At 43.5% G+C, this 26,642-nt stretch overlaps 1 protein-coding gene across 3 annotated transcripts in view; it reads right to left on the reverse strand.

Annotated features, from left to right (window-relative positions):
• The window catches only part of LOC136561650 (contactin-6-like), a 130,939-nt gene that overhangs the window by 3,507 nt on the left and 100,790 nt on the right, over nucleotides 1–26,642 (reverse strand). For all 3 annotated transcript variants that reach the window (XM_066558056.1, XM_066558055.1, XM_066558053.1), the window contains 9 exons: nucleotides 15,499–15,626; nucleotides 13,282–13,457; nucleotides 12,825–12,942; nucleotides 11,859–12,017; nucleotides 11,618–11,767; nucleotides 7,402–7,472; nucleotides 5,027–5,261; nucleotides 4,027–4,142; nucleotides 2,330–2,516 (listed from right to left, as the gene is read on the reverse strand). In XM_066558056.1, the coding sequence (XP_066414153.1) occupies nucleotides 2,330–2,516; nucleotides 4,027–4,142; nucleotides 5,027–5,261; nucleotides 7,402–7,472; nucleotides 11,618–11,767; nucleotides 11,859–12,017; nucleotides 12,825–12,942; nucleotides 13,282–13,457; nucleotides 15,499–15,626 (1,340 nt within the window). The remainder of the gene's footprint in view (nucleotides 1–2,329; nucleotides 2,517–4,026; nucleotides 4,143–5,026; nucleotides 5,262–7,401; nucleotides 7,473–11,617; nucleotides 11,768–11,858; nucleotides 12,018–12,824; nucleotides 12,943–13,281; nucleotides 13,458–15,498; nucleotides 15,627–26,642) is intronic.

Raw genomic sequence — 26,642 nt, forward strand, 5'->3', positions numbered from 1 at the left:
CCACAGGAGGATTTGCAAAACAAAATTATCTGGGGTTTTTTCCAGCCAGAAACCAGAATAAGTGGTAAGAGCATTTTCCCAAATCTATAGGAATATCTGCTAGCAAACCCAAGCAGTTTCAGGTCTAAGATTGGCAGATTATTTCCTCAATTAATTCCTTGTAATCAGTGCTCTCAAGAATAATAGAAATCCCAAATATCTGCTTAAGTTTATTGAGGTGCTGATGTTATTGTCATGGTTCAGCAAGAAAACACTTGGCTTTGTTGCTGTACTGAGCTGGGGTTTATCCATGCAAGTATTTCCAGTATCTATATGTAATATTGATATATTTAATGTGTATTTGTATCTATTTGTAAGGGATAAAGAAGAGGAAGATAAAAACATAAAAGGAAGAGGAAAAGGAAGAGGAAAAGGAAGTTGAATGGAAAAGGAAAGGAGAAGGAAAAGGAAGCAGAAGAGGAAAGAGGAAGTGGAATTTCTGCAATCCATGCCATATAATTAAAGAACCAGAAGAGAACAGCTCTTTATGGAGCCATGTCCATGGTTTGAGGACCTCAATTCCACCTCCCTAAGTACTTTTAACTGAAACCAGGATGTCACCTTAGACCTTACACTGATCTTAGAGAAGGACACTTCAATCAGAATTGCACCTCTTTGGCAGAAGGATCATTTCAGCTCTGCTGAGTCCCTGCAATAATGGCATGAGCAGAAGGCTGCAGGAATGCTGGATGCTGAGCAGGAAGACAGAGCTATTACTTCGGAGCTCCATCTCCTGCTCCAGATGCACATTGTTTATATTCTCTTGACATATTATCTCTTCTCTTATTGCAAGTGCTTGCATCTTCCCCAGACAGAGCTTGAAATTTTAATCTATATATTTAAATATTAAAAAGGTTATTTTGACTTTAATTTTTAAATGAACCATTAGCAGAATCCTGAATTTGACAGAAGATAAAGTAGATGTAAAACAAAAGCAAATTTATTCCTTCTGTGTTTTGTCATTTGACTGCCATGTCTTTAACTTGTCTTTCATTCAGATGCACATAGGAATAGAGGGAAGAATTCCCAGAGATGAATCTATTTTCTATTGAAAAATGGACTGTGATGAAAGTCATGGAATCACAGAATGGTTTGGTTGGAATAGCACTTAAATTTCATTTCATTCAACCCCCTGCCACTGTCACAGACACCTTCCACCATCTCAGGTTTTTCCAAGCCTTGTCCAACCTGGTCTTGGACAGTTCCAGGGATGGGTCTTGTTTGAGCCCTTCAGAAATATCTTCTCTTGCTTTATTTTTCATTGTTTTATTTACAATAAATATTGGGTTTGTGGCAATTAAAAAAATCAATTAACTCATTCTTCAAGTTGTTCCTATCTTGCACTTGGAGCAATGGCATGGAACAGCATATAGAAAAGAGGCAAAATTGGTGAAACTCAGGAGAAATATTTCCCTTTTATGCTAAAGTGCTGATCAGTAATTTACTGGGAAAACAGATTCCAAGGAAAAGAAAGCAGCAGAGGGCTTTATTTTTAGTTATAATTAAAAAAAAACAACAACCCACAACTAAATTGTGTTTATATCAATGTATCCCTTATGCTGAGCTCTGCAGTGCAAAGTTCAGAGGTGTGAAAACCCCTCTGTATTTGGTACATTCAACAGCTTTCTTTAAAACCCCCAAACCAACACAGCCCCACCCCAGAATCTCTTGTCTGGCCTGTGGGACATCCCTCCTTTATTGGCTCTGCACCTCTGGAATCCCCTGAAAGCAAGGGGGCTGCTCTTCCAGGGCAAACAGAAATCCTCCCTCGTGGGCACTGATTTAGGACCAGAGGAAGTTTCTCAGACACTGATTTTGTTGTCCGACTTATGAAGAAATTTGGGATTCAGTTTTCCTTGCTGTTGAAACCTTTGGCAGGGATGGGTCATGGGGAGCTGGGATGTGCCTGTCCCAGCTGGGAATTTGGGACCCTTGTGTGGATGCCATGGGACAGAGAGAGAAATGGCAAACGTTTCTCACAGTGGCTTGTGAGAACTTTCAAGGAGTTATAAAGTTGTGATAACTTGTTAGGTATAAACAATCTACAGGTGGTGTTTTTCTACTTTGTCTTTCTGTTCTTCTCAATTCATACAGCTTCCTGGAATTGTATGAAAATGGTGTTTTTGTTAACTAACCAATCAAATAGAATCTATCGTATCACTCTATAAAACTGCACGGTTCTCTTCAATAAAACCTTCTTTTGCTCTTTCTATAAAACTGCCTCTCACCTGTTCCTGTGTCATTCTCAGCACAAAAGTGACACCCTTGTTGTGCCAAATCCAATACTCACGGGATTTTTTGGTGGTGACATTCACGGGGGTGCTGGAGGGCCCTGTCCCCGCAGTGTTGTAGGCTCGGACTGCTGCAAAATACACCGTGTTAGCTCTCAGGCCCGTGATGTTTTTGGCTGTCACATTCCCACTGACTCTGACCTTCCCAGCTGTGCTTTCCTTGGGATCATCTATCCAATATAAAACCTAAAAAGCGAGAACAAAGAACAGGCAATTCATTGTGTTCCAGCAATTAGAGGCTTGGCTGGGAAGCAGACATGCTGACAAGGAAGATTTCGAGGAATACAGGATTTTTTTTGTACTCCAATCTAGCAGGATGTAAACCCTGGCATGAATATTTATAGAGAAGCAATAACATTTCAGAGACTGAATCCCAATTAAGGAACGAAATGAAATCCTTAAATTTACAGATGTCCAGAAGGAAACCTTTGATAAGGTAAGGAATGATAAAAGCTTTGTTGGTTTTATGGTTGAACACAATGAAAGAAAACCTTAAGATATACAAAAGAGCATTTATCTCAATCATCTAAAAGGTTTTTAATTATTTTGTATCCTGGCTCTAGTTTTGATTCAGTGACACCTACTTAGACTTGCTATTTTTTTCATTGAGTAATTGACTTAGGAAGGTTTTTGGACTGTACATGACTCTTACTACCTTCATTTATACCTTGCAGTGATAGCACAGAATTTAAAGCGTTTTTGACTTGTTTTCCTCTTATCTACAAATTAAAAAAAAAAAAAAGAAAAAAAAAAAAAAAGAAATTGTTTCACTATGCAAGTAAAATGACCAGGAATGATATCTGACATTACTTAATCCTAAAATCACAGAATCATTTAGGTTGGAAAATATCTTTAAATCCAACCATTAACTCAGCAATGCCAAGGCCAGCACTAGGCCACATCCCCAAGTGCCACATCCACACAGCTTTTAAATCCCTGCAAGGATGGGGACTCCTCCACTGCTCTCTTCAAATGTTTGAGTTAATGGTTGGACCTGATGGTCTTAAAGGTCTTTTCCAACCTAAATGATTTCATTAAGAGGAGGGAGAAGTTAAAAGCCTTTCAGTGCACCACAGCACAAGCTCTGGGTAGTTCTGGAGTACATTTATCCTGCCCTGCTCTGTCAGCAGTGCCTCGTGTGCCTGTCCCCAGATGTGAGCACAGAAAATCTGTGACAGAGCTGCAGTTCTGGGCTGTAAACCCTTCTGATTATCTCAGGTGGCTTGCTGCTAATGAGAGCCAGGGGAAGAGCTCCACGCTCTTGGAAGCAGCAGTTTGTTAACTGGGAGGAGGACCCAGACGGCCAAAAGGATTCTGGACAGCAAAGGGACAACTTCAAGGTGTCAGAGCCCATCAGCCCGTGGCCCAGCCCCTCACCTTGTAACCGAGCCCCTCACCTCATAGCCCAGCCCCTTATCTCGTAGCCCAGTACCTCACCTTGTGGTCCAACTCCTCACCTCATGGCCCAGCCCCTCGCCTCATGGCCCAGCCCCTCGCCTCATGGCCCAGCCCCTCACCTCATGGCCCAGTCCCTCACCTCATAGCTCAGTCCCTCACCTCATAGCTCAGTCCCTCACCTCATGGCTCAGTCCCTCACCTCATAGCTCAGTCCCTCACCTCATGGCCCAGTCCCTCACCTCATGGCCCAGCACCGTGCCCATAGCCCAGCCCCTCACCTCATGGCCCAGCCCCTCACCTCGTAGCCCAGCACCCTGCCCGTGTGCCGGTTCCAGGGGATGGGCAGCCAGGACACCTCCACCGCCGCCGCCGACACGCTCAGCGCCGAGGCGCCCGCCGGGGCCATCTGTGGCTCTGGGAAAGGGAGAACACAGCTGCTGGGACATGCTGTGACCACAGGGACAGTGCAAGGGGAGGAGAAACAGCAGGAAGAGCCCCTGGTGTAACCGTGAGGTTTGCTCTCCACTTATGGTGGGATGTCAGCAAAAGTTGTTCTCAGAATTGCCCGTTTCCTATCTGCTGGAGCAGGTTTTCAGAGATCAGCCACACTGAGTGGTCTGAAGAACCAAACCCTCTGAGAGAACACCTTTGAGTGTCTCCCAGCTTTCCCAACACACTCAGCAGGAGCACAAAATGAGTTGAAACAGGCCCTCTACTGAAAATCATTCTGAAAATTTGCCCCTTCCTATTTTTAGTTCAGATTCCCATCTCCTGCCTCACGTCTGTTATAAACATCCAATGAGCAGGTTTGGGCAGGGCCCTTAAAAACCCTGTGAAATCTGCCTGACTGTCACAGACATCTTTTATGAAAAATCCTTTCCTTAGGATTTTTCCTTCTGAGAAGCTGAGAGGCCTCTGGAACAAAATGTAACCAATGGTTATCTGCTGCTGTGGAATGCAACAGGTGCATCTGGGATTGGGCTCATGTGGTTGTTTCTAATTAATGGCCAATCACAGCCCAGCTGGCTCGGACTCTCTGTCCAAGCCACAAGCCTTTGTTATTCATTCCTTCTTTTTTTATTCTTAGCCAGCCTTATGATGAAATCCTTTCTTCTATTCGTTTAGTATAGTTTTAATATAATATATGTCATTAAATAATAAATCAACCTTCTGAAACATGGAGTCAGATCCTCATCCCTTCCCTCATCCTCAGACCCCTGTGAACACGGTCACACCTGAACACATTTGTCACCTATTGCTGCTACACATCCGTTACCACTAAGAGTAGCTTGTGTTACCATCCTCTCCTGAGTAGATGATGGAAATGGAGCTCAGGGTCCCTTCTCCCTCGTTGTTGTAGACACCAACTTTGACCTCGAAAGGCGACAGGGGTGTGATGCTCTCGTTCCTATAAATGTATTTGCTGGATTCCACCGAGGCCACCACAGCTTTGGTCCAGGTTGTTGAGCCAAGGGGACGGAACATAACGACGTAGCCAAAACCTTCCCCGTTCTGGAGCTCTTCTGACACTGGCTGTGGTGACAAGGCAGTCAATAAAGGTTTGCATGTATCCACAGTTTTAATTGAATCTTCAGTCACTGACTGTATTTTAGTGCTATTGATTTAGTTGGCTGTGCCTTGGAGAAGATAATAATGTTTGCCCCATCTGTCAATGTAATATTGAAATAAAAATCAAAATAATAAATCTATCGGGGCAATCAATTTAGAAACAAAAGATCTGATCAGCTCCATTAAAGTTGTCTCTTTCAGGCATGAAGTTTGCAAAATTAAAAGCATTTCACTCAGTACAAGTTGTAGCTTGTAGATTTTTTTCCTTTCCCCAAAGGGGCATAGGAATGCTAATTTTAAATAAATGATTTTAAAGGAAAAAAAGAGCTGGGAAGGAACAAATGTATACAAAGAAATGTGTGTCAGTTGTATAATTGCCTGCCTCTGAGTACAGTGCTGATGTATTTTTTTCAGCAAGGAGAAAGCCTCGAGTACATGAACATATTCTTATTTAAGTTCTCAGAACAGAAATGTTCCTACAAGTCAACATGGCAAAATTAATGTTTCTATTAATAAAATCTCATGTCAAGATGTGTATGAAAGGCTCAAACTGAAAAGGCAATTACAGCAACACCGTGTCCAGCATGAAGTTGGGTTTTTCATGGGATAAAAATACTTCCACATTCTCAAAGCAAGAGGACATTTATGAAATAAAATCAGGATTAAATGGAGAAAGGAAGTGTTTCTCAGTAAAACTGCATTTATTTCAGAGGCTTGCATCAAAGGAAGGGGCATGGAAAAGCAGGCATGGAAAATGGTGCTAAAAGACAGCAAAAGGGTCAGGACCTGAGTCCTGGCCCCAACATCTTCTCCTGCAAACTCTTGGGAGCACAAACAGTGTGAGATGATAGGGGAAAATCTGGAAGCACTTCAGAACACTTCAGGGCACTTATGTTATTTTTATCATAAATTCCTTCTAATTCCAATAATAAAAATACTGATAATAAGCCTGCCCTGCATCTGTAACACATGTCCTTCCTTCAGGGTTTTACCAACCCCCAATATTCCCCATTCCATCTCTTTTCCAGCCCTGAGAGAATTAAATGTGAGGGATGATGCCTCACTTGGGATTTATAGGAGTTCAAGCTACTTTCTAGAGCATTTAATTTGTTTTTGAGGCTTCTGTGACCTCAGATTTAATCAAGACATTTAGTGAGCTCATCACAGAAAGCCGCAGAGTCGCGTTCAGTGTTGTTTGCTGGCCATAATTAGGATTTCTTCTGATTGTTTTTCGGGACACACTATGGAGTCCAACAGGATAATTTGACTGAGATATCTCAGGTTGTTTCCTATTTTCATGTTCTTCTGCTCCCAAAGAGGAGAAAATGAAACAAAAGAGTGAAGGGTTGCAGATGGAGGAAAACTTAGTTCAGGGAAAGTGGAATTGCACTCTGTTTGCAGCACAGGAAAGGGGAAACATCTGCAATGTTATTTATCTAGTGGGAATTTTTAAAAATTTCTTTTGATCTGATTTTTCACTTTTTGACCAAGCAGCTACCCCATCACTTCCCAAGCTTTTCCAGAGGCTGCCTGCCTTCATCCCAGGGCCTGTGGGAAGCTGCTGGGAGGCTGGAAATGGAGGCTCCTTCCCACAGCGCTCACTTTCTACTCTCTGAAATGACCTGCACTCACCCTTTGCAACTTGTCTGGCATTAACTGCTCTGGAAATGTGTATTCTCTGCTCTCGCTGGAGTGCTGCAGAATTAAAGGGCTCATCTCCTTTAACGCATAATAGGATATGTCTTGTCAGCACAGTGTTCCAGAATGGAAAACATGTAAACAAAAGTAGGAAAAATGTAAATGCAGAAAATGGCCAAGCAGATTAGTGTGTTAAGCACCTCCTGTACAATGGAGATAAGAGGGTTATGCAGACTTCTAAACATCTTTACAACATGCCTCTTAAACTGTTTATTTTCACAAATTGTTCCCTATAACACAGAAAACTTGCTGTATATCTTACAGGCTGTTTGCTCTCCACATCCAGGGTGAAATCCAGGCTCGACCAAAGCCGGTGACCAAAAGCCTTTGGATTTCAGCAGGGCTGTGGTTTCACCCACAGATTTATCCCTGTAGGACATCTGAGGCTCACTGAGCTCAGAATTACCTCCCATGTGATGACCAGCTCAGAGCGGCTCCCTCCTCCTCCGCCGATGTTCGTGGGTGCCACCACGGGAACTGGAGAAGAAAAGGGTTGGAGGTTGCAGCTTCCCCAAGGCTCAGCCCTGGGGCCAGCCCTCTTTAGTGTCTTTATGGCTAATCCGGAGCTCAGAAGTTCACAGCTGGCACTAATTTGGGTGGGAGTGTGGATCTGGGCAGGCTGGATCCAGTGGTGTGAGGCTCAAAAAGGTGAAGTGCAGGGTCCTGCTCTTGGGTCATAAACCATAAACCACATAAACCATTGACAACGGCCCCATGGCACGCTCCAAGATGGGGGAAGAGTGGCTGGAAAGTGGCCCAGCAAAAAAGGACCTGGGGGTGCTGGAGATGAGGCCAGGTGTGCCCAGGTGGGGAGGAAGGCCAAGGTCACCTGGCCTGGATCAGCAATGGTGTGGCCACAGGAGCAGGGCAGGGATTGTCCCTGTGCTCAGGCCACACCTCCAGTGCTGTGTCCAGCTCTGGACAAGGCAGTGGTCAGCCAAATGTTGGACTCAGTGATCCTGGAGGCCTTTCCAAGGGGGTGATCCAAGCATTTCCTACCTCACCTGCAGCCTCCCAACAGTGGAACAGGGATCACATTGCACAGCAGCCCATTTGAAATGAAGTGAAATTATGTTTACACGTTTTCTAAGGCTGAAGCCATAGATGAATTTGATACATGAGTACCCTGGTTCAAAAAATTAATTAAAGAACTGGAAGCATCAAGTATCTGACATTATTATGCCTCATCAACTAATTGGCAAAATGATGTTCCATTCAGACTGTAGCTGCAACACTACTGATTTACTAATTATGCATTTGTTCAGTAAACATGTTGTTGGAGCAATATATTAATTTTTTTAATTGGTTGTATGCTTATCTTAGTGAATTCAAAACTCACAAATTGCTTTTCTCCTTCTCCCAAGACTGTAAGTATCCAAAAGTTGGTTGATGAGAGTTGGATTTCTCCAGCATTCCACAGGTACGTGGCACCAGAGGTGGAGGACTGAGATCAGGGAACTTTGTTGAGGTTGAAGGGGCTCATGGTGGAGAGCCAAAGAAAATATCAGCATTTCCTGCCTCTTGCTTTATATTTCTTCTTTAAGGTCCCTTCCAACCCAACCCATTCTATGGTTCCATGTTATCATGTTCTTTTTCAGCTGCTGGAGATGTGTAAGAGAAGAGGACATCCCTGGAATGGGCAGAGACAGGAACTCTTTACAGGACATTTGGTAGTACCATCTCCAAGTCCTACCTTCAGAAATTTCAAGATTGTTTTCTCATTGTCTTCATTCATCTCTCACTGTCTGAAAAGCTGATGTGTAGGGTGAGAAATAGGAGGGATGTTTACATCTCAGAAGCCCTTTTTTCAGAGATTTTGGGCAAGTTTTGCCAAATCTGCTTGTCCCTCCCCATTGACAAATGCATTAACCCAGCTTCAGAGGTGCCAATAAAAGCAACAGTGCTTAAAGTTCACAGAAACTGATGTCAGCCCATAATATAATTTGAATTATATATAATTAAATATATGAATTATATATAGTTTCCAGATTTTAGTCCTTGTATAAATAAATATCTGATTTCATCCTCTAGAAATGGGAGGAATTTCAGAATAATTTTGCTGTGCAGCCGTAAGAGTGAGTACAAGAGCAAACAGGCTGGGCTCTCCTGGAGGGTTTCACAGGGCTGTTCATTTTTGTCACTCACAATCAATGTCTTTGGGCACATCAGTGGCAAACGATCTCAGACTGACAAGAACTGCATGGAAACAGCAAAACAAACTTCCAAGCCTGGTGTTTCACTGTTTCATGAACCAAGTGATGCTCAATTAGCTCATGTGTTAAATGTGTTTGGTACTTGCCACATTTGCAAGGGGAGGATTTTGTGCTGCAGCTCAGCAGAGCCTCAACTGGGTCAGAGTTAAGAAACAGATGAAAATTTACAGCTGAGTGCACCAACAGAGGCTCAATTAATTCTCAGCTCCATTTTAATGAAATGAACAGTGGCTCATTTGCATTCACAAATCTAGCAAAGCTCAGATTTTAGCTGGCAAAATAGCTATTACAACAGCTCAAATTCACCCTGTCCTGGTCAGGCATTTGCTGTCCACACTGCCCTGCTGATTTCAGGTTCCTATTCTGACTAAAAAATTAAAGAAGCTGATATTGTCCCACTGCACTGCAACATTTTGAGACAGGGGTTTAGAGCAGTGAAAGGGTTAAACAGCTAAAAACCTGAAGTGAGTCTTTCTGTCTCTTTTGTTAAACTTCAGACAGAGCTACACTGCACAGAAATAATCTTCCTTGTGTCATTGCCATGATAAATAACAATAATTTTATTGTTTCTTTCTCCTCATTGCCCCAGTCTTATGAATCCCTCTAAGAAACAAATAAATAAAAGCTTTAAAAGATGAAAGCTTTCAATGCCTGCCTAGTTTTGAATATCCCACTTTACAAAGCCCCACGGTGGTAACAGCCACAAAAACCTTCTCAAGATTAATTTGGTCTTTGTGATCAATCATGTAATAGAGATTATTCATTTGAGATACCCTGCTAGGAAATTTAAAAAATTTGACCTCCTCTGGAAGGTGCTGGGGTTGGATCTAGATGGTCTTTAAGGTCCCTACCAATGCAAACCATTCTGGGATTCTATTCCCAGAAACAAATGGATTCCACATTCTAAAAGAAATGGATTTTCTTTCTGTAAAATGTACAATACTGTATTTTGAGTTCTGTCCTGAAATGCAGCTTGCCAAACTTCAAAGCTTGGCAAATGAGATAAACAGAGAAGAGAAAGTGGGTTGTAAAAGCTGCTTCCATTTTACTGCTTTCCATCCCATAAACACTGATTTTATAGGTGGGAGACAGTTGATAAGCAGGGAGCTGGGAGGAACATAAAACAAACCAAGGGTTTGGGCTGCAAATAAATTGTACCAAACTGAGCAGGTCAAAGGACTGACAGTGTTGGTCACCCAAGAATGAGGCAGCTTCCCCTGAGGTGCCAAGTACCAGAAGATAAATGAGGAAAGGTCAGACAGACAGACAGAAAGGATTCCACTCTGGAGTCAGTAGAAGCTGCTGGTTTCACTGGGCTTTGGATGCTGTCATTTATTTCATCCAATATCCAGAGTTAAAATTATCCTGCTCCTCCTGATGCTCAGGTATCAAACCTCTGCAGCCAAGGGACATGCAGAGAGTGAAGTTGTCATTTCATATGCAAGTCCCAGAGCAGGATAAAAACTTGGATTTAATTGGGAGAACAAAAATTGTTCTGCCCAATTGCTTGAGTGAAAGGTTGGTTGGGACACATCAAAGGGAGGAAGACAGGATAACTCCAGCTTTTATCATGGAATGCCAGAATGGTTTGGGTTGGAAGGGACCTTAAAGCCGATGGAGTCCCAATCCTGCCATGGGCAGGGACACTGTCCACTATCCTGATGCCCTGTGCAGGCTGCCCTAGAGCAGAGGCTGGATGGAGTTACAGAATAAAGCAGGGATTTATTCAAAGCATCTCCTCCATGGATCCACCTTGGGCAGCACAAGAGCCCAGCCAGGGCTGCACCCAAGATGAACCAAAATGGCCCCAAAATGGACAGCCAGTCACAACCAGCCTCAACTTTTATAACTTCTGCTCCATTTGCATCTTGCAGTTCATTGTCCCATTCCAGCTTTAGCCCCTGCAGTCCCACCCTGCTTGTTTTTCTCTCTCCAGCCCACGGTGTTTGTGCTCTTGGGCTGAGATTTGGGTCATTTGTCCTTGGTGCCCAGCTGGAGCAGGAATTGTTTTGTGTCCCTGCTCTGTGCACAGAGCTCACCATGCCCTGATGTGAAGCTCAGAACTGCACACTAAAGCAGCACAGAATCTGAAACATAGAAAAGCTCAAAGATGAGGCAACAATCCCAGGTTGCTCCAAGTCCCATCCAGTAACGCGTTCTCGTGGAACACGTTGGATCCCCGCCAGTGGAATTGGGTAAATGAAATTCCCACAGCTGAGAGCTGGAAAAGCCTGGCAGGAAGCAGGGCCTCACCTGCTGCTTTGGTTTTCAGGAGAGCAAAGCCTGGCAGGAAGCAGGGCCTCACCTGCTGCTTTGGTTTTCAGGAGAGCAAAGCCTGGCAGGAAGCAGGGCCTCACCTGCTGCTTTGGTTTTCAGGAGAGCAAAGCCTGGCAGGAAGCAGGGCCTCACCTGCTGCTTTGGTTTTCAGGAGAGCTGAGGGCCTGCTGGGCTCCCCGATCCCAACGCTGTTGCTGGCGACCACACGGAACTCGTACTCAACCCAGGGGCTTAAATCCACCACGGTGGCCTTGTGAGTCCTGCCATTAATGACCTCGGGAGCTGAAGGCAAACATGACACCAACAATGGGTTTTTGAGGTAATTAATGTTACACACTAAATAAAAAATCCAAGGAAGTCCCAAACTGCTCACCTGTGGCGACCGCCTGCCATCCCACCGAGAAGGGAGTCCTGGTCTGGACACTGTAGATCTGCACTGGGCTGTTGTTATCTGCTCCAGGCTTCCAGGATAACCCAGCAGTTGTGCTAGAAACATGTTCAACTTTAACATCTTCTGGTGGACCTGGAGGGCCTGACACGATCAGCATTTTAAGAGGAAAGTATTGGGAAGAGAAGATTCACCGCTGGAATGGGTTGGGCAATTCTTACTTTCTCAAGTCAGAGGAATTATTCATGAAGCTGCAGTGTCATAAAAGCTGCACAATCCCTAAATGATGGCTCCATGCCTGGATTTCATTTTTATGAGTCAGGAAAATTAATGTCTTGATGTCGCTAACATGAAAACTACAAACAAAGGAATGATTTCTTCTTTGTGTCTGACAAAGAAAGGCACCCAGTGTTGTCTTTTGTTGAACCATTGAACAGTCTGAGAATTCCTACTGAATTCAATCAAAACTGAGGTTCAGAAGGAATGCAGGATAGTGCACTACACAGATTTCTGATTTCTCCTAGGGTTTACAAACCTGCTCCCATGACAGCATTTCCTCACTGCTGGAAGTAAAAAGCTGAGTTAGAAAATATTATTTCATATTATCTCCAAATAGGGGAAAGGAATGAGGTATTTTGATTTTCCCAGCTTGCACAGTGACCCAGAGATGCCTGAAGGAAATAACAACACTGCTGAAATTAGAGGATTTCCCTCCTATCTGTGTGGCCCAAAATTTTTGCCAAAGACACCAGGGCAGAACTCCAAAGGTTCTCCTGGGTTGACTGAACTCCAGGATCATGCTGGCCACAATTTTGGGGCCAAGAGTAAAAGAAAGGGAACATTTCACTATTGAGATGTGGAATTGACATCCTAGGAGCTATTTAAACAATAGCTGATGTTAAGAATTCCTAATTCCTCTAGAAGATAAGTGTGTCTCCCTTACAGACATACCTCTCACAATTATATCTGCTGTTGCAGATTGAGTGTCTAAAGAAGTTTGCACCATGCATACATATTTCCCAGAATGATGCAGCTGAATATTTCTTATCATCAAATCCCCAGCAGATTCCTGGAGAGATTAAAAAAAAAAAAGTAAACTAATCACTCACAACATGCTTTCCATACTGGGCATTTTTATAAATTGCTCAATATTAATACAAAATTCAGCTTTTAAATTAAAATATTCATAGCTATCATCAGTTTCTTTCATGGGGACATTTTTATTATGGCTTCACAAATAACTCAAGCGCCTTTATGAAATTTAGGGAAGAAAAATAAATGTTTGCAGCCCTTGTAAAGAAACAGTGATTTGCCAGGCACATAAAGAGCGAGGGAGGAATTATGATAAACATTCGTGTCGTGTAAAGACTGTGGCAAAGAGTTTCATGAAGGAGTTTGGGAAACTCACCCTTCCAATCCTTTCAAAGTGATGGATTCCTCTGCTCAAATCAATCCTCTGGCCATTGAACGACCACGAGAAGCCCACGTCCAGGGAGGGGTCGTGGGACACCTGGCATGGCAGGACAATGCTCTCTCCAACTGTTGCATCTGTGTCAGAGGGGGGAACAGTGATCACAGTCCTTTCTGAGGAGACAAAAAAAAATTACACGTTTTTAATTAAAGTGCTTATAAAAATAGCAGTTATGGAAGGAGGTTTGTGCCATTCGGGAAATGATTTCAAACTGGCCCAAATGTTCTGTAATAAAGGGAATTCTCTCTAATATAGAGATGATTTTAGACCACTCCTGTGGCAGTACCATGGCCACATTGTGTGCCTGAGAGTGAGCAGATGGGAGAGGAACACTCTAAATTAGTTTATATTTATATTAGGAACACTCTAAATTATACTACTTCATAAAGCCCATAATCAATAGTTATGATTTCAGTCAAAAACTACAGAATTCTCTTAAAAACATGCCCATGGTTCTCCAAACTTGAAGAATTCTCTTGGCCAAAAACTGCAGCAAAAGCAAAATTGCTGCACATCTCCACTTACTTTAGACATTGACATCCTTAATCTGTGTTAATGTCAGTGGCACTTTCCTCCACAACACTGCTCAAGTTGCAGCTTCAAAGACATTCCCAGGCGGGAAAATTATTAATTTGATCATTTTTAACCCATTACATGGAGACCCAAACTCGCAGCTCTTATGAAGGGAAGTATCAGCTCACTGAAGGGGAAAGAAATGGGTTTATATGGCTGCACTTTTGTTGATATGACTGGCAGACAGATTAGAGATAACAACCACTTTGTTGTAAGCAATTCCTTTGAATAAAGCTTTTGTGCATGCAAGTGTTATAAAGTGGTGAGAATTTAGACACACGTAGAAAATGAGAGCAGAATCACTTCAACAATATTAATATGATCTGAAAATAATGTGAGAGGAGGAGAAGGAAATCTGCGCGAGCTGGGTTAGTGCAATGCTCATCACAGCTTAATCCAGAATTTAGGTGAATCTTAAATCGCAGAATTCTGGAAAGGATTTGGGTTGGAAAGGACCTTAAATCCCACCCAGTGCCACCCCTGCCATGGCAGGGACACCTCCCACTGTCCCAGAGTGCTCCAAGCCCCATCCAGCCTGGCCTTGGACACTGCTGCTATCATAAGAAATCTCCTTTATTATTGGCCTGAAACTGTTTACCTCCACCAAATATATCTTGAAAACCATTCTTTTGGGAATTACACTGGCTTTGGGCATGAGGTGTGTTTTTTAGTAGTGATAACAAAAAATAAATGAATTTATTATGGTATTCCATCCTCTTGCACCTCTTGTTGTATCCTCCTCATCCCCACTAATTCAGAATGTTCACTTGGGTGATATTTTTTACTTATTTTATGGGCTTGTCTTCAAAACTTTTATCTCAAATACTTTTAAAAGCTTCTTAAAAGCTCTTGGTTCTGTCTTATCCATCTATCTTGCTTAGCAACAGCAAATGTGCATTATATGGCAAATCCCATTCCAGAGGAGAAAAGAGGGGAGATGTGAGTGCTGGAGGTGTAATAAAGACTTCTCCCACAAAGAATAAACAACTCAATGAGCAGCAATAAACTTAATTTGCACATTAGCTATGCTTTCCCAAGTTCTGACATTTCAGTTGAAAATAATGCTGAAGCAATGAGGCCTATAATTGAACAGCCCAAACTTCTCCAGAGGGGAAACAAAAACAAATGTTCCCTGCAAACAAGATCATTTTTATACCATGTTGTTACTTGGTGTTTTAATAAACTTAATAAATGCCAAACAAAATAGGGGGTTTTTTTCATGTTTTAATGGGATTTTCCCATATTGCCACAATGTATGGGACATGTGAAAGGGGGAGAGCCTTAATGAGGTCAGAGCTGCAGAAACCCTGAAGTTCTTGGTGTTTTCATTGCTGGCTGTGCTGCAGCCCCATCTCAGGTCACACTCTGAGTTGTATCAGTGCTAATTGCTCTGTCAGAAAGTGAATATTGAAAATATTTTTGCCAGATGCAAAGTTAAGGAGGAGCTCACACTGCAGGACCATTCTGATTCTGCTGAAAAGAAGGATATTAAAATAAAATAGTTACAAAATCAGAGAACCTTGGGTTGGAAGGGTTTCTGAAGCTCATCTCAGTCCACAAAAGAAGGAAATACTGAAATACCTTTCACAATCAGGTTCCCTGAGTTTCTGGCAGTTCCAAACTGGTTTGTGGCGACACAAGTGTAAACCCCAGCATCCACCTTGGAGATGTTGGAGATCCTGAGGCTGCCATCCTCCAGGAGCACCACCCTGGGGAAAAACAAACAAAATGGACCCACAGAATCCCAGGATGGCTTGGGTTGGGTGGGATCTTCAAGCTCATCCCACCCCCTGCCATGGACAGGGACAGGGACACCTTTCACCATTCCAGGTGGCCCCAAGCCCTGTCCCACCTGGCCTTGGGCACTTCCAGGGATGGGGAATCCACAACTTTCCTGGGCAACAATAGGAAAATAGAAATAAAAGAGACTCCTGGCAGAGGAATAGTAACAGAAATGCAGTGCTGCTTTTAATATCTAAACGTTTCCATCATGATTTTTCTTTTCTACAGTAAGCTGAATCTGTGTTAACCAATTTTCACCTCTTCTGCTTTTTAATTTCTAGATTGGAAATGCTTTATTGGCAAACTGGGGTTGATCATTCACTTTTCCAGGTGGCTTTCTTCCAGCAAAATCTGGAATCTCAAGAAAAAGTCAAAAGACTCAACTTGCTACTTACTTGTGTTCTATTTTACCGTGGTTTTGTTGGGTTTTTTTGGATTTTATTTTACAGATCCCAGTGCTCCTAAGCCAAGCTAAGGTTGTGTGTGAGCCCAGCTGCCCGTGGAGTTCTGTCAGGATTATTAAAAGATATTATCAGACTGGCTGAGATGCTCTAATGCCACCTCACAAGCCAAGGAGCCAAATCAAATCCATCACTGTCTCATGGGGCCTCCAAACCACCCTGGAGTCACTGAGTTGTTCATATCAGTGTGCAGAGAATTGGGGAAATTGCATTTAATGGTAATTTCAGGACCACTCCTGAGTTTTATGGACAAAATTAATTTTTGAGCTTGTTCATATTTTATTTTTTCATGTTATTGAGATGCTTTGGGATGTAAGTCAGGACAAGGATTGGATGTGATTTCCTGGGATAAGCTGTCACTGTGCCTGGCACCCTTCTGCTGTCACATACAAGGGCAGGACTTCAGGATTTGGGGGATTTTCTACAGAATCACACAGAACACACATCCAAAAGTAGAGGATTTTCAAACCACAGCTGAATTAGCAATGAACTTCAGCACAGAAAATATTTTTCTGTCATATTTTGGGGCTTTTCCCCCCAGTTCTTCGACATCCATCTGGTGAATGTGGAGCTCAAACAAATTTTTTTTCTGAGTTTAGAAGAAATTTAAGACATGAAGGCCCTGGAAGTTTCATAAAAATGGGGTGAGGGTCCCTCTGTGCACCTCCTCTTGCCACTAAGCTCAGTCCTCAACAGGCATCAGAGAATCTGCAACCAAATGCCACATTTCCTTACACAAATAAATCCAGTGTAAGCCACAACTCCACAGGAAACCAGGCTCCATTCACTCACAGCAGCACTGCATCATTTTTTATATCCCTCATTTAATTGACATTTAACTCTAATACAAGGCTCCTTTCATAAAATAGAAAATATCTAATTCATGCATCACAGCTTGGGTATTTAATATTTATTACTAACAACATAAGATTGGGTGATGTACTGAATTATTAAAGGAAATGAACAATCACAAGAGCAGAAGTTGGAGCTGGCAGCAGCATCAGAACCATTAAACACACAAAAACCCCATCACAGTGTGTTTCTGTTTCCCATTCTGGCATTTATACATCTGTAACTGCGAGTGGAACACACATCAGACCTTGTCCTGCTCCTGTTACACCTCCCAACAGCTCAGCTGGGAAGCAAAAGCACTAAGCTTGGATTTCTGGTGATCTTCTGGATTATATCCCCCTAATTTCACGTGTCCCACCCTCATCTGACCTTTCCCTGGGGGAATTCATAAAATTAGAGGGAAAATGAAAATTAAAATGAAGCAGATCTTAACAAAGATCTGCTCCTGAGCAGGGCAGGGTGGATCTGGGACCAGGACAAGCAGAGATGTCCCTGTGCAGCTGGGAGGGGAAGGGATTTGGGCTCGAGTGAAAAATCTTTGTTTCCTTGGCAATAATCACCAGGTGCTGCAGCAGCTCTGGGTTTGCCCCTTGTGGTACAGTGAGGGAATAAGTTCAGGTTTAATAATCCATCATTTTGACCAGGAACAGAGCAAAACAGGAGGAGGCAAAGTCCCCTCCTCAGTACAGGGATGTGTCAGCTGAAGGGTATTGTTTGGATAAGGAAGGGGGAGTGAAGCTGTGCCAGGGAAGGTTTGGGTTGGATTTTTGGGAAAGGTTCTTCCCCCAGAGGGTGCTGGCACTGCCCAGGCTGCCCAGGGAATGGGCACAGCCCTGAGGCTGCCAGAGCTCTGGGGGAGTTGGGAAGAGCCTCGCAGGGATGCCCAGGTGGGATTTGGGGTGTCTGGGCAGGGCCAGGAGCTGGATCTTGGCACCTGGGGCAGTTTCTGGTCCTTGTGGGTTTCTTCCTTCTCAGGATATTCCACACTCCTGTGATCCCAGGAGCTGAGCTGGTGTCACAGCTGTGCATCAACACAGCAGCCCTGGGTCCTCTCCCTCACACGCTGTGACTGTTCCAAAGGCAGCTTTGAACATGAAGAAACATTTCCAAGTATTTCCCTTCTGCCTCTGCAATATTTTTTTGCATTAATGATGCTTTTCTTCCCATCAGCTTGCACCAGCCCCCAGAAAAACTGCTGGTGATAAAATAGGGGATGCAATGGAGTGGCTGGGTAACATATGGTGTTCATCAAACAGCAACCAAAGAGATTCCAGTGTGAATCAGCAAATGCTCAGAAATTGGGCACCTGAATAATAATTCATAACAAGCCACCTCAGTGTCTTTCTCTCCATCAAATATTGATGACCTGTTACTTTTACTGCCGTTGTACCTAAAAGCTCTTAGGTGCAAATTAAAATCCAGAAGTGGCATAAAGCAAAAAAAAATTTAAAAATACAATCTGCAAGCCCAAAAGCTCCAATGTAGGTAAATACAGAGGAAAAAACAGACAGTAAAATACAGAATAGCAAAGGGGAGAAGCTTTGAAAGCTCCATCTTAGCCCCTGAGGATTCTGGTTACAGCTTTTCCACTGAAGTTTGGTCATGCCTCAGATTTTTCATCCCTGTATTCTTCATGATGAATTGAGACCTCGATAATTCCCATCTCTCTCATTTAGCCACTAAGAGGGGTTTGTACCCACTCAGGAGCTGACAGTGTCACGTTTGATCTGAAGAAATGCTGCTCTGAAACAATATTTCAATGGCTGGGCAGGCTGAGGATGGAATGTCTCTTTTAATGGATCAAAAAGGAGCTTAGCAGAGAGAAAATCTGCAAAATAAAAGCTCCTGAGTTGTTTGAAACAGGTCACGCTACCTAACAACAATTAGAGCGAGGAGTAAATAAAACACTCAGGCAGAATTTGTGTAACAGCACAAAGAACTCCAGAGTAATTAGTTTAGTGGGGAAAGGAATGACAAAAAAATGTTTTAAAAAGTGAGAAATTTCCAGCTGTCCTGAGGTCTGTGTCGGGAGAGGGGTGGGAAGACAGAGCACAGCAGAAAATCAAGATGATGCATTTCAAATGGAAGAAAAACAACAGCAGCCTCTGAAACGCTGCCCCGGGTGCCAAGAACAGCAAAGTTGCCCTGAACTCCCTCAGAGCCACGACTGAGTGCCCTGGGTGGGTTCAGAGGGGCTGCACTTTGCCCTCTCCCATTTCTCCCCCAAATCAGGGAGCTGTGATGCACAAGGCTGTGGGAATATTGTCTTTAATGGGCTTTGGATCAAGCTCTGACAAATGGTTTAAAAAGAAGCTGTGAAAGGCACGTCTCACTTGCTGGAGACCATTCCTTTTCACAACATTTGAGGCTGTGTGAAGGCTATAGATAATAATTCTTAGCAGCTGCATCACAAGACAAGGTAATTCCAAGTGCTGTGACGAGACAGAAAAGTTTAACTTGTCCAACACAATGCAAGGACAATATTTTGTCTGCCAGGAAAACTGGACTTCTCTCAATAAGTAAATAAGTGCCTGTCAAAGGCCCAAAAACACAAGATGTGAAGTAGATCTGATAAATGCAGAGCTGTGAAAGAAGGAGGAGAAGGAAGAACTCAGGGCCCAGCTGAGTTCATAAATCTCTGAGGCACCAAGGGATTGCTTAAGCCCAGCCTAACTCTGAGCTGGCATTGCTGATTACAAAATGCTTGAATCCTGATCAGTCCTGCTTTCTCCTGTGCTCCTGCCTGGTGCTACCTCTGGGTGAGCAGCTTAATTAAACCAAGCAAAAGAAGAGATGGAAATCCAGTTCTGACTATTTGTGCAAAGTTCCTGCACACAGGGTGAGTTGGGAATGCACAGAAATATTATTCCATATAGAATTGTGAAATGGTTTGGGTTGCAAGGGACCTTAAAGATCATCCAGATCATGGGCAGGGACACCTCCCACTGTCCCAGCCCTGTCCAGCCTGGCCTTGGGCACTGCCAGGGAACCAGGGGCAGCCCCAGCTGCTCTGGGCACCTGTGCCAGCATTTTGTCACCAGCAATGTGAAATATTTCTTCCTCATTCCTAATCTAACCTGACCTTCTTTTACTTTAAACCCACCAGATATAAATATTGAAATTCCCCTCTGAGTGATTCCATCCGGAGATGAGCACCATGTGCAGGCAGGGAAAACAAACAGCTTCCCCGGGATCTGCTGCAGCCAGAGCTCCGTGTGATGTTCAAAAAGAAGAGTTTGCAAAGTTTGTGCAGAAGCCAGAGGCTGTGGGGAAGAGGTGAGAGCTCATTAAAATTGTCACACATACTTTTTAAGTAAAGAACTTGAGAAATCAAGCAGGGATGATAGGTACAGCTTTTAATTAACCAGGCCAAACAAACCATCTCCGAGCGTGTTGTCTCATGTGAACAAAAGGTTGTTGATGGCTATTTGCTTTGATCTTAAGAGCATGAAAGAATAATATGTATTTAACAAGGCTGATGGAAGAAATAAAATCTGAGAAAAGAAAGAGGTGTCAAGTCATTAGATTTAAAAGTGCAGCAGGGGTAGCTTTGTGCAGTGCTGCATTGTTGAGCCAATCTGTTTTTGGGAGAGGGGGATGTTAATTCATGGATATGAAATGCATGGATTCAAACAGCAAAGGGCTTTGAAATCCCCATCAAAATCTTGAGCTGGATCCGTGTAAAACTGGGTGGATTCTGCAGCTTTCAGCACTGCCAGAAGGGCAGCTCTCCCTTCAAGGATGTAATTCTTTTCCAAATAAAGTAACCCTGATACTTTGTACAGATTCCCTCTCCTTGTCTCCTGTCTGCTCTCACATCTGACACCTCCCAGCATTATTGAAGCCTCATCACGGCACTGTGCTGATAAAAAGAGAGGAATCTGGATCTGATGAAATCAGAGGCAAAGTAATTTTTATTATCTGAGAAATCCTATTTGAAGCCATGTCTGCTCAGCCTCCCTTTGCTGCTCAGGAGCAAACCCCCTCTTTATTTCCAGGCTGTGCAAAGATATATTGTTTATAAATTTCTCCAGACATGCTGCCAGACACTGAGACAATATCTGACTCCTCTAATTTTACCAAGATTGAGGAGCAGGAGAGTCTGCATTAAAAAACTACAAAGGGAAGTGAGTGAGGGGCAGAAAGATGAGCACAACTCCCCAACGTCTCGGAATTAGCAGTGATTTATGCAGATGGAAATGTGAGCAAAGTTTGGCTGAGTGAATGACTTGTCCCTGCTGCTGACAGCCCTGGTATTTTTGAAAAGGTCCCACTGAATCCCATCTGAGATCTGACTGTCTGTATCATATGTTAATGATCTTTGTACCTGTTTATTCTATTCTGAGCATAATTTGTATGCTAATAGTGCTGCCATTTAATAAACTGCGCTTAAAAGATTTTCCTTATCTGCATGCTGATATAAATGAGCTTCAGGGTTGACTGACAATTAACTGGAAATCAAATAAATGTCATTATAATCTTTTAACTATTTGGATCAAAACAAAATTACACAATCCAGCTGAATAGTCTTATTAAAATATTGTAGAAAATAATATTATTAGAAATTATTAAACGTGACGCTAGAACTCTTCCATCCTATTTCTTAAAATTCTCCCCTCTTCCTAAAAATAGAATTATTTTTGCATCAAATCCCTGCAATTGGGACCACAAATATTTATTTATGTAAATATATACAGCCCTCTGAACTGAGCTGTACTCCATACAGATTCCAGAGAAAAAACAGGATTTTCAGGAGCTGCTACTGCCTTTAACATAAAATAGCAAAAATTGTTTTGCCCTGTCTGTAACACACTCAAGGATTAAACGTGAGGCAGATGTTCCTCTGTGATGGCCAAAGAAAAAAAGTGACAAAAGCACCCAAATGTGCCCAAATGTCTTGTAGAGACACATCCCAGAGCTGGCAGCCAGGGAAGACTTGGCAACAGCACCTCTGTGTGTATGGGAAAGAAAAGCAGAAAAGGAACAGAATTGCCAAATAAAACAGCTGCCAATTTCTTTATCTTCCAAATTCTTCTGGTTTTATGATATCTTTGTAACTCTACTACATCAGACAAAAGCTCTTCCAGTGCAGGATGGGATGGTCACACTGCCACTATTCTAATCCCACCATTAATCATCATTTTTATGATCCAGGCACTATCAGGAGCTCTGACTCAGCCCTTCACACAACTAAATTCACTCCAGATGTAAAACTAAGCCCTTAATATGGGATTTTAGTAGAATTTAAGCAGTACAGAAGGGCCTGAATTGCCCTCTGCGTGGGAGTTTCATTCACTTGCAGGAAGCTGCTTCCCTCTCCTTGTCAGAACACATTTCAGGAGCACAAAACCATAAAACCCGCTGGTAACCTTAAAGAATTCTGTCCAGACAACAAGCAGCTGACACCAGCATGGCCCTGCTTGGATTTCAGAAACCCTGGAATGGAATCAGAGACCAAAAACCCCCAAAATAGAATCAGAGGATGCCAGGATGGTTTGGAGTGGAAGGGACCTTAAAGCCCATCCCATTCCACCCCTGCCATGGGCAGGGACACATTCCCCTACCCCAGGGTGCTCCAAACCCCATCCAGCCAGGTGCATCACCTCTAATTTCTTATGCCTGTTGTTTGGGCTCCCCCTGGACCTGCAGGAAACCTGGGGCAATCCTCCCTGGGCTGGTGAATTTAAGCCCAGTTTGAGTGACAATGATGGGGATAGAGTGTGGTTCACTGGAGCCCCAGACCCGCATCCTTGCACAGAAAGTTTCTGTCTTTTTGATGTGTTAGTCACATTCTGTCACTTGTGTGTGTCCCTTCAGCTTTTCCTTTCCTTTTCCAGAGTTCTCTTTCAGTGAAAATCTGGGAAGATGTTTAACTCTTGTGGAAAAGAAGCAATGAAAGAGCAACCCTTGTTTGTCTCCCAAAAGCCCAAACCAGAGCTGTTTGTGGCCTCCTACAGATCTTTCAGGGTGCTTTTCAGCAGTGCTCTCACTACATGACCCTTCCCGCTCCAAATGGCCCCAGAAATCCAGAAATTCCTCCCTGGAAGATTCTTTGTCCATCATGCCTGTCCCTGTGCCCACCACGTTGTCCTGTGCAGGGCCAGCAGCTGGACTTGGATGCTCCTCGAGGATCCCTCCCAACCTGGGACATTCTGCGGTTCTTTGTTAATCAATGTCCTGTATGTCGCCTCCCCAACACACCTTGATCTCTTCCCTCCAATGTCACACTTTCTTTGAGAACTCTGGGAATCACAATCCTTGATTTGGTGCCTGTGCAGCAAATCTGGTGCATTTTTTTCCAAATCTGGGGCATGTTTTCCAAATATGGTGCATGTTTTCCAAATACGGTGCATGCTTTCCAAATTTGGTGCAGGTTTTCCAAATTTGGAGCCTGTTTTCCATATTTGGTGCATGCTTTCCAAATTTGGTGCAGGTTTTCCATATTTGGAGCATGTTTTCCAAATCTGGTGCAGATTTTCCAAATCTGGTGCAAGTTTTCCAAATTTGGTGGAGGTTTTCCAAATCTGGTGCATATTTTCCATCCCACACTGGCATTTTGGATGCTGCAGCAATACCATCAGCAGCAACAATGTGCATTGCAGCACAACTTGGATTGGAAGAGAAGCACAGAAGGTAAAATTCTCTCATTATTTTTTTTTTTTTCCTGCAAACTCCTAATTAGGAACCTTGATTCCCAGCCTGCTCAGTGGAAAAAAATCCAATGAGATTATCTGGTTTTGGATGGAATCCTGAACATCCATCAGAAAATGTGCATGGAGCAGGGACAGGACATAAGCTGGAAGGGGGAGAGGGAACAGCACTGACACTCACTGGGGGTTGGATTATTGCAAATTCCTTGTGACAGGGAAGAGTAACAGATTTCCTGGGACATCTCAGCATGCAGGACAGCCCCTTGGAAAGGCTCCCCTTAACAAGGCTGCTGTAACATGAGAGGGAACAATTTCAAGTTGCATTAGAGAGGTGTCCAGCAGAGGGGAGCTGTAATAAATCCTCTTTTTCACGTGAGAACATCTGCTTCATTTACTCCCTCCACGCTCCCATTACCTGGTGTGCTAAACACTGGCACTGAGCACTCAGCAGTACAGGGTGAAATTAGGTTTGTTGGCCTGTTCCCTTGTGAAACTCTCCAAGAAGAGAGAAAAGAAAGGAAAAACCCTTTTCTCCTGTCTTCCCCTGCACCAATATCTTCTGGCTGCTGCCTGGGTCAGGTAGCAATGGGGGTCCCCTCCTGCCTCCTCGTTACTCTGCAGTGCCTTGACTTCAAATGGAAACAGAACAGAGGGAGAAGAAAGGGGAGAAACAAAGAGAAATAAGATAAAGAAGGAAAAATAAAGTATTTCTTTTTTTCTTCCCATCACCCGTGCTCATTCTTCCTTCTCTCCTTATCTCCCTCCTCATCTTTCAGTCAAATTTTCCATTCCCCTGCCTTCGCTCTCAGCGTGGGGAACAAGAACAAAATAACCAGAAAGATGGAGAAGAAGGAAAGGCTGAAGGCACTTCAGGAGAGTTTGGGGTGTTTTCTGACAAGCCTTTGGTTGTAAAACTTCTGCCAAAGTCGCCAGTTCTGGTGATTCCTGTGGCTGCTGCCATGAGTGATGTTCCTCCCAGATCCAGTGGCACTGGAAAATGCCTACAACCAACACCAAAACCAGACAAACCCCAAAAACCACACAAACTTCCCTGCTGAGAGCAAATAAATCCTCAGTAAATGCATTGGAACTGCCTCTCCCAGTTCTCTGCAATTCCCTTCTCTTTTCTGTCTGAAACCAGGACCACTGTGGTGCCAGCACTGGATATTTTTAGCTAGAAAATACTTCCTGCAGCTCTCAGCATTCCCTGGGGAATGGTGTGATGGTGGGGTTTGTCTGGTTAGCACCAAATGTGCTGTGACACTGGGGTTTCAGAGATAAAAAAACACCTCTAAACAGCAACCCCGGTTTTGTAGGAGTTTTCATGTCTTAAAGAGTAACTTCAGACCAAACAGTGGAAACAGGCAGGTAAATTCTGTGCTTTTGATTCCTGTCAATCTGTTTGTAAGCAAGGACTGGAGCTGAAGTGATTCATCAAATTTAGCAGAGGTGGAATCAATTCCATTGGTTCTCCAGGCAAAAGTGGGATTTCATCAACAGATAAGCTTAATTTGTATTCGTGTTGACTTTCAGCAGTGGCGTCTGAGATAGCTGGAATTGCTCTGATTGCTGGTGCCCACACTTCAAGTGCTCTATTTAAATACTAAAATAGGAAATGAACTTCTTTACAAGCACACAGACACTGATAAGATAGAAGGGTTAAGGCATCTCATCAAAGCTATGCAAAACTCCTCGTGGTGGAGAAGCAAGGAGGATAAAAACACAGACACTCTTAATCCAGGCTTCAAAAACCAGACTTAAAAACTAAAATAATAGTAAAATTAATATCCCAGTACTATTCACCCAACTGCATTGCTGTAGAAAGCTGGAATGGAACAGTAAGTTCTGGAATATCATAAGAAAAATAGATTTTATATGAAACTGGGCACCTGCATGCAAATATCTGGGGTACTTTTTGTGCAAGCAGTGGGTGAGGAAAGCAGGGTGGCTTGTGGCACTAAGCAGCCTGGCTCCTCTTTGCCTGTGCCACTCATCTGCTTTGACTTCAAGGCAGTTGTGGGTTTTTTCAGACACTGTGGATGGATTTCATTCCCTCAGCTTTGCTCATCTAAGTTTGGTGTCTCATTTGAGAGGGAGGCACCTGCCAAGAACAAGTAAATAACTCCCTTAGGCTGCATATTGACTTCAGCTAAAGAATAGTCAAGTGCCATCAATCTCCTCCTTTGTTAGCAGACTAGTGCAAATTTTAGAATTTTCTATCCATTTGGTCTTGATTCCTCCCCAAGCAGATTTTTTTTTTGTTTATTTTTAAGGATAACAGATATTCTGAAGCTAAACCAACAGCATTGACATTCTGGTAATTGAAATGTTTCCCTGAAGTTTGCTGAACTGTCCTGACACATTTCTGCTCAAATTGGCTGGAGCTGAAACGCTGCTTCACAGACAATGCATTTTGTGTTTGATCAGGGCATTGAGTGAGGACTTCTCCTGTTTACCAATAATCACAGCACAAGATGAGCTGGGAGGGACCCACAAGGATCAGAATCCAACCCCAAAAATCCCACCCTGGGCACCCCTGGGAGGGTTTTCCTAAATCTCCTGAAGTTCTGGGGCTGTGCCCATTCCCTGGGGAGCCTGGGCAGTGCCAGCACCCTCTGAAGGAAGAACCTTTCCCAAAAATCCAACCTAAACCTGCCCTAACACAGCTCCAGCCATTCCCTGTCCCAGAGAACAGAGGTTGGAGCTGCCCCTCAGGAGGAGCTGCAGACTTTTTAACTCCCTGTTTGTCTAATTCTAATTTTAAAAAGTTTCAATGTGTTAAAGTGCTCCTGATTTTGGAATCTGGCTGTGAGCAGTGGAGGAGCAGAAGGAAAGCACAAGCAAGGGGTGGCCCAGAGGGTGGTGGGAGAACAGATCCTAAGGAAACCTGCTGGGTCCTGGCTGTTCGCCTGGCAGCAGGAGAAGCCCTGGGCCTGGGCTCCAAGGGGCAGCTCCAGGAACTCAGCAATTCCCAGATACT

This window comes from Molothrus aeneus, chromosome 12, assembly GCF_037042795.1.
Source record: "Molothrus aeneus isolate 106 chromosome 12, BPBGC_Maene_1.0, whole genome shotgun sequence".
Lineage (NCBI taxonomy): Eukaryota > Metazoa > Chordata > Aves > Passeriformes > Icteridae > Molothrus > Molothrus aeneus.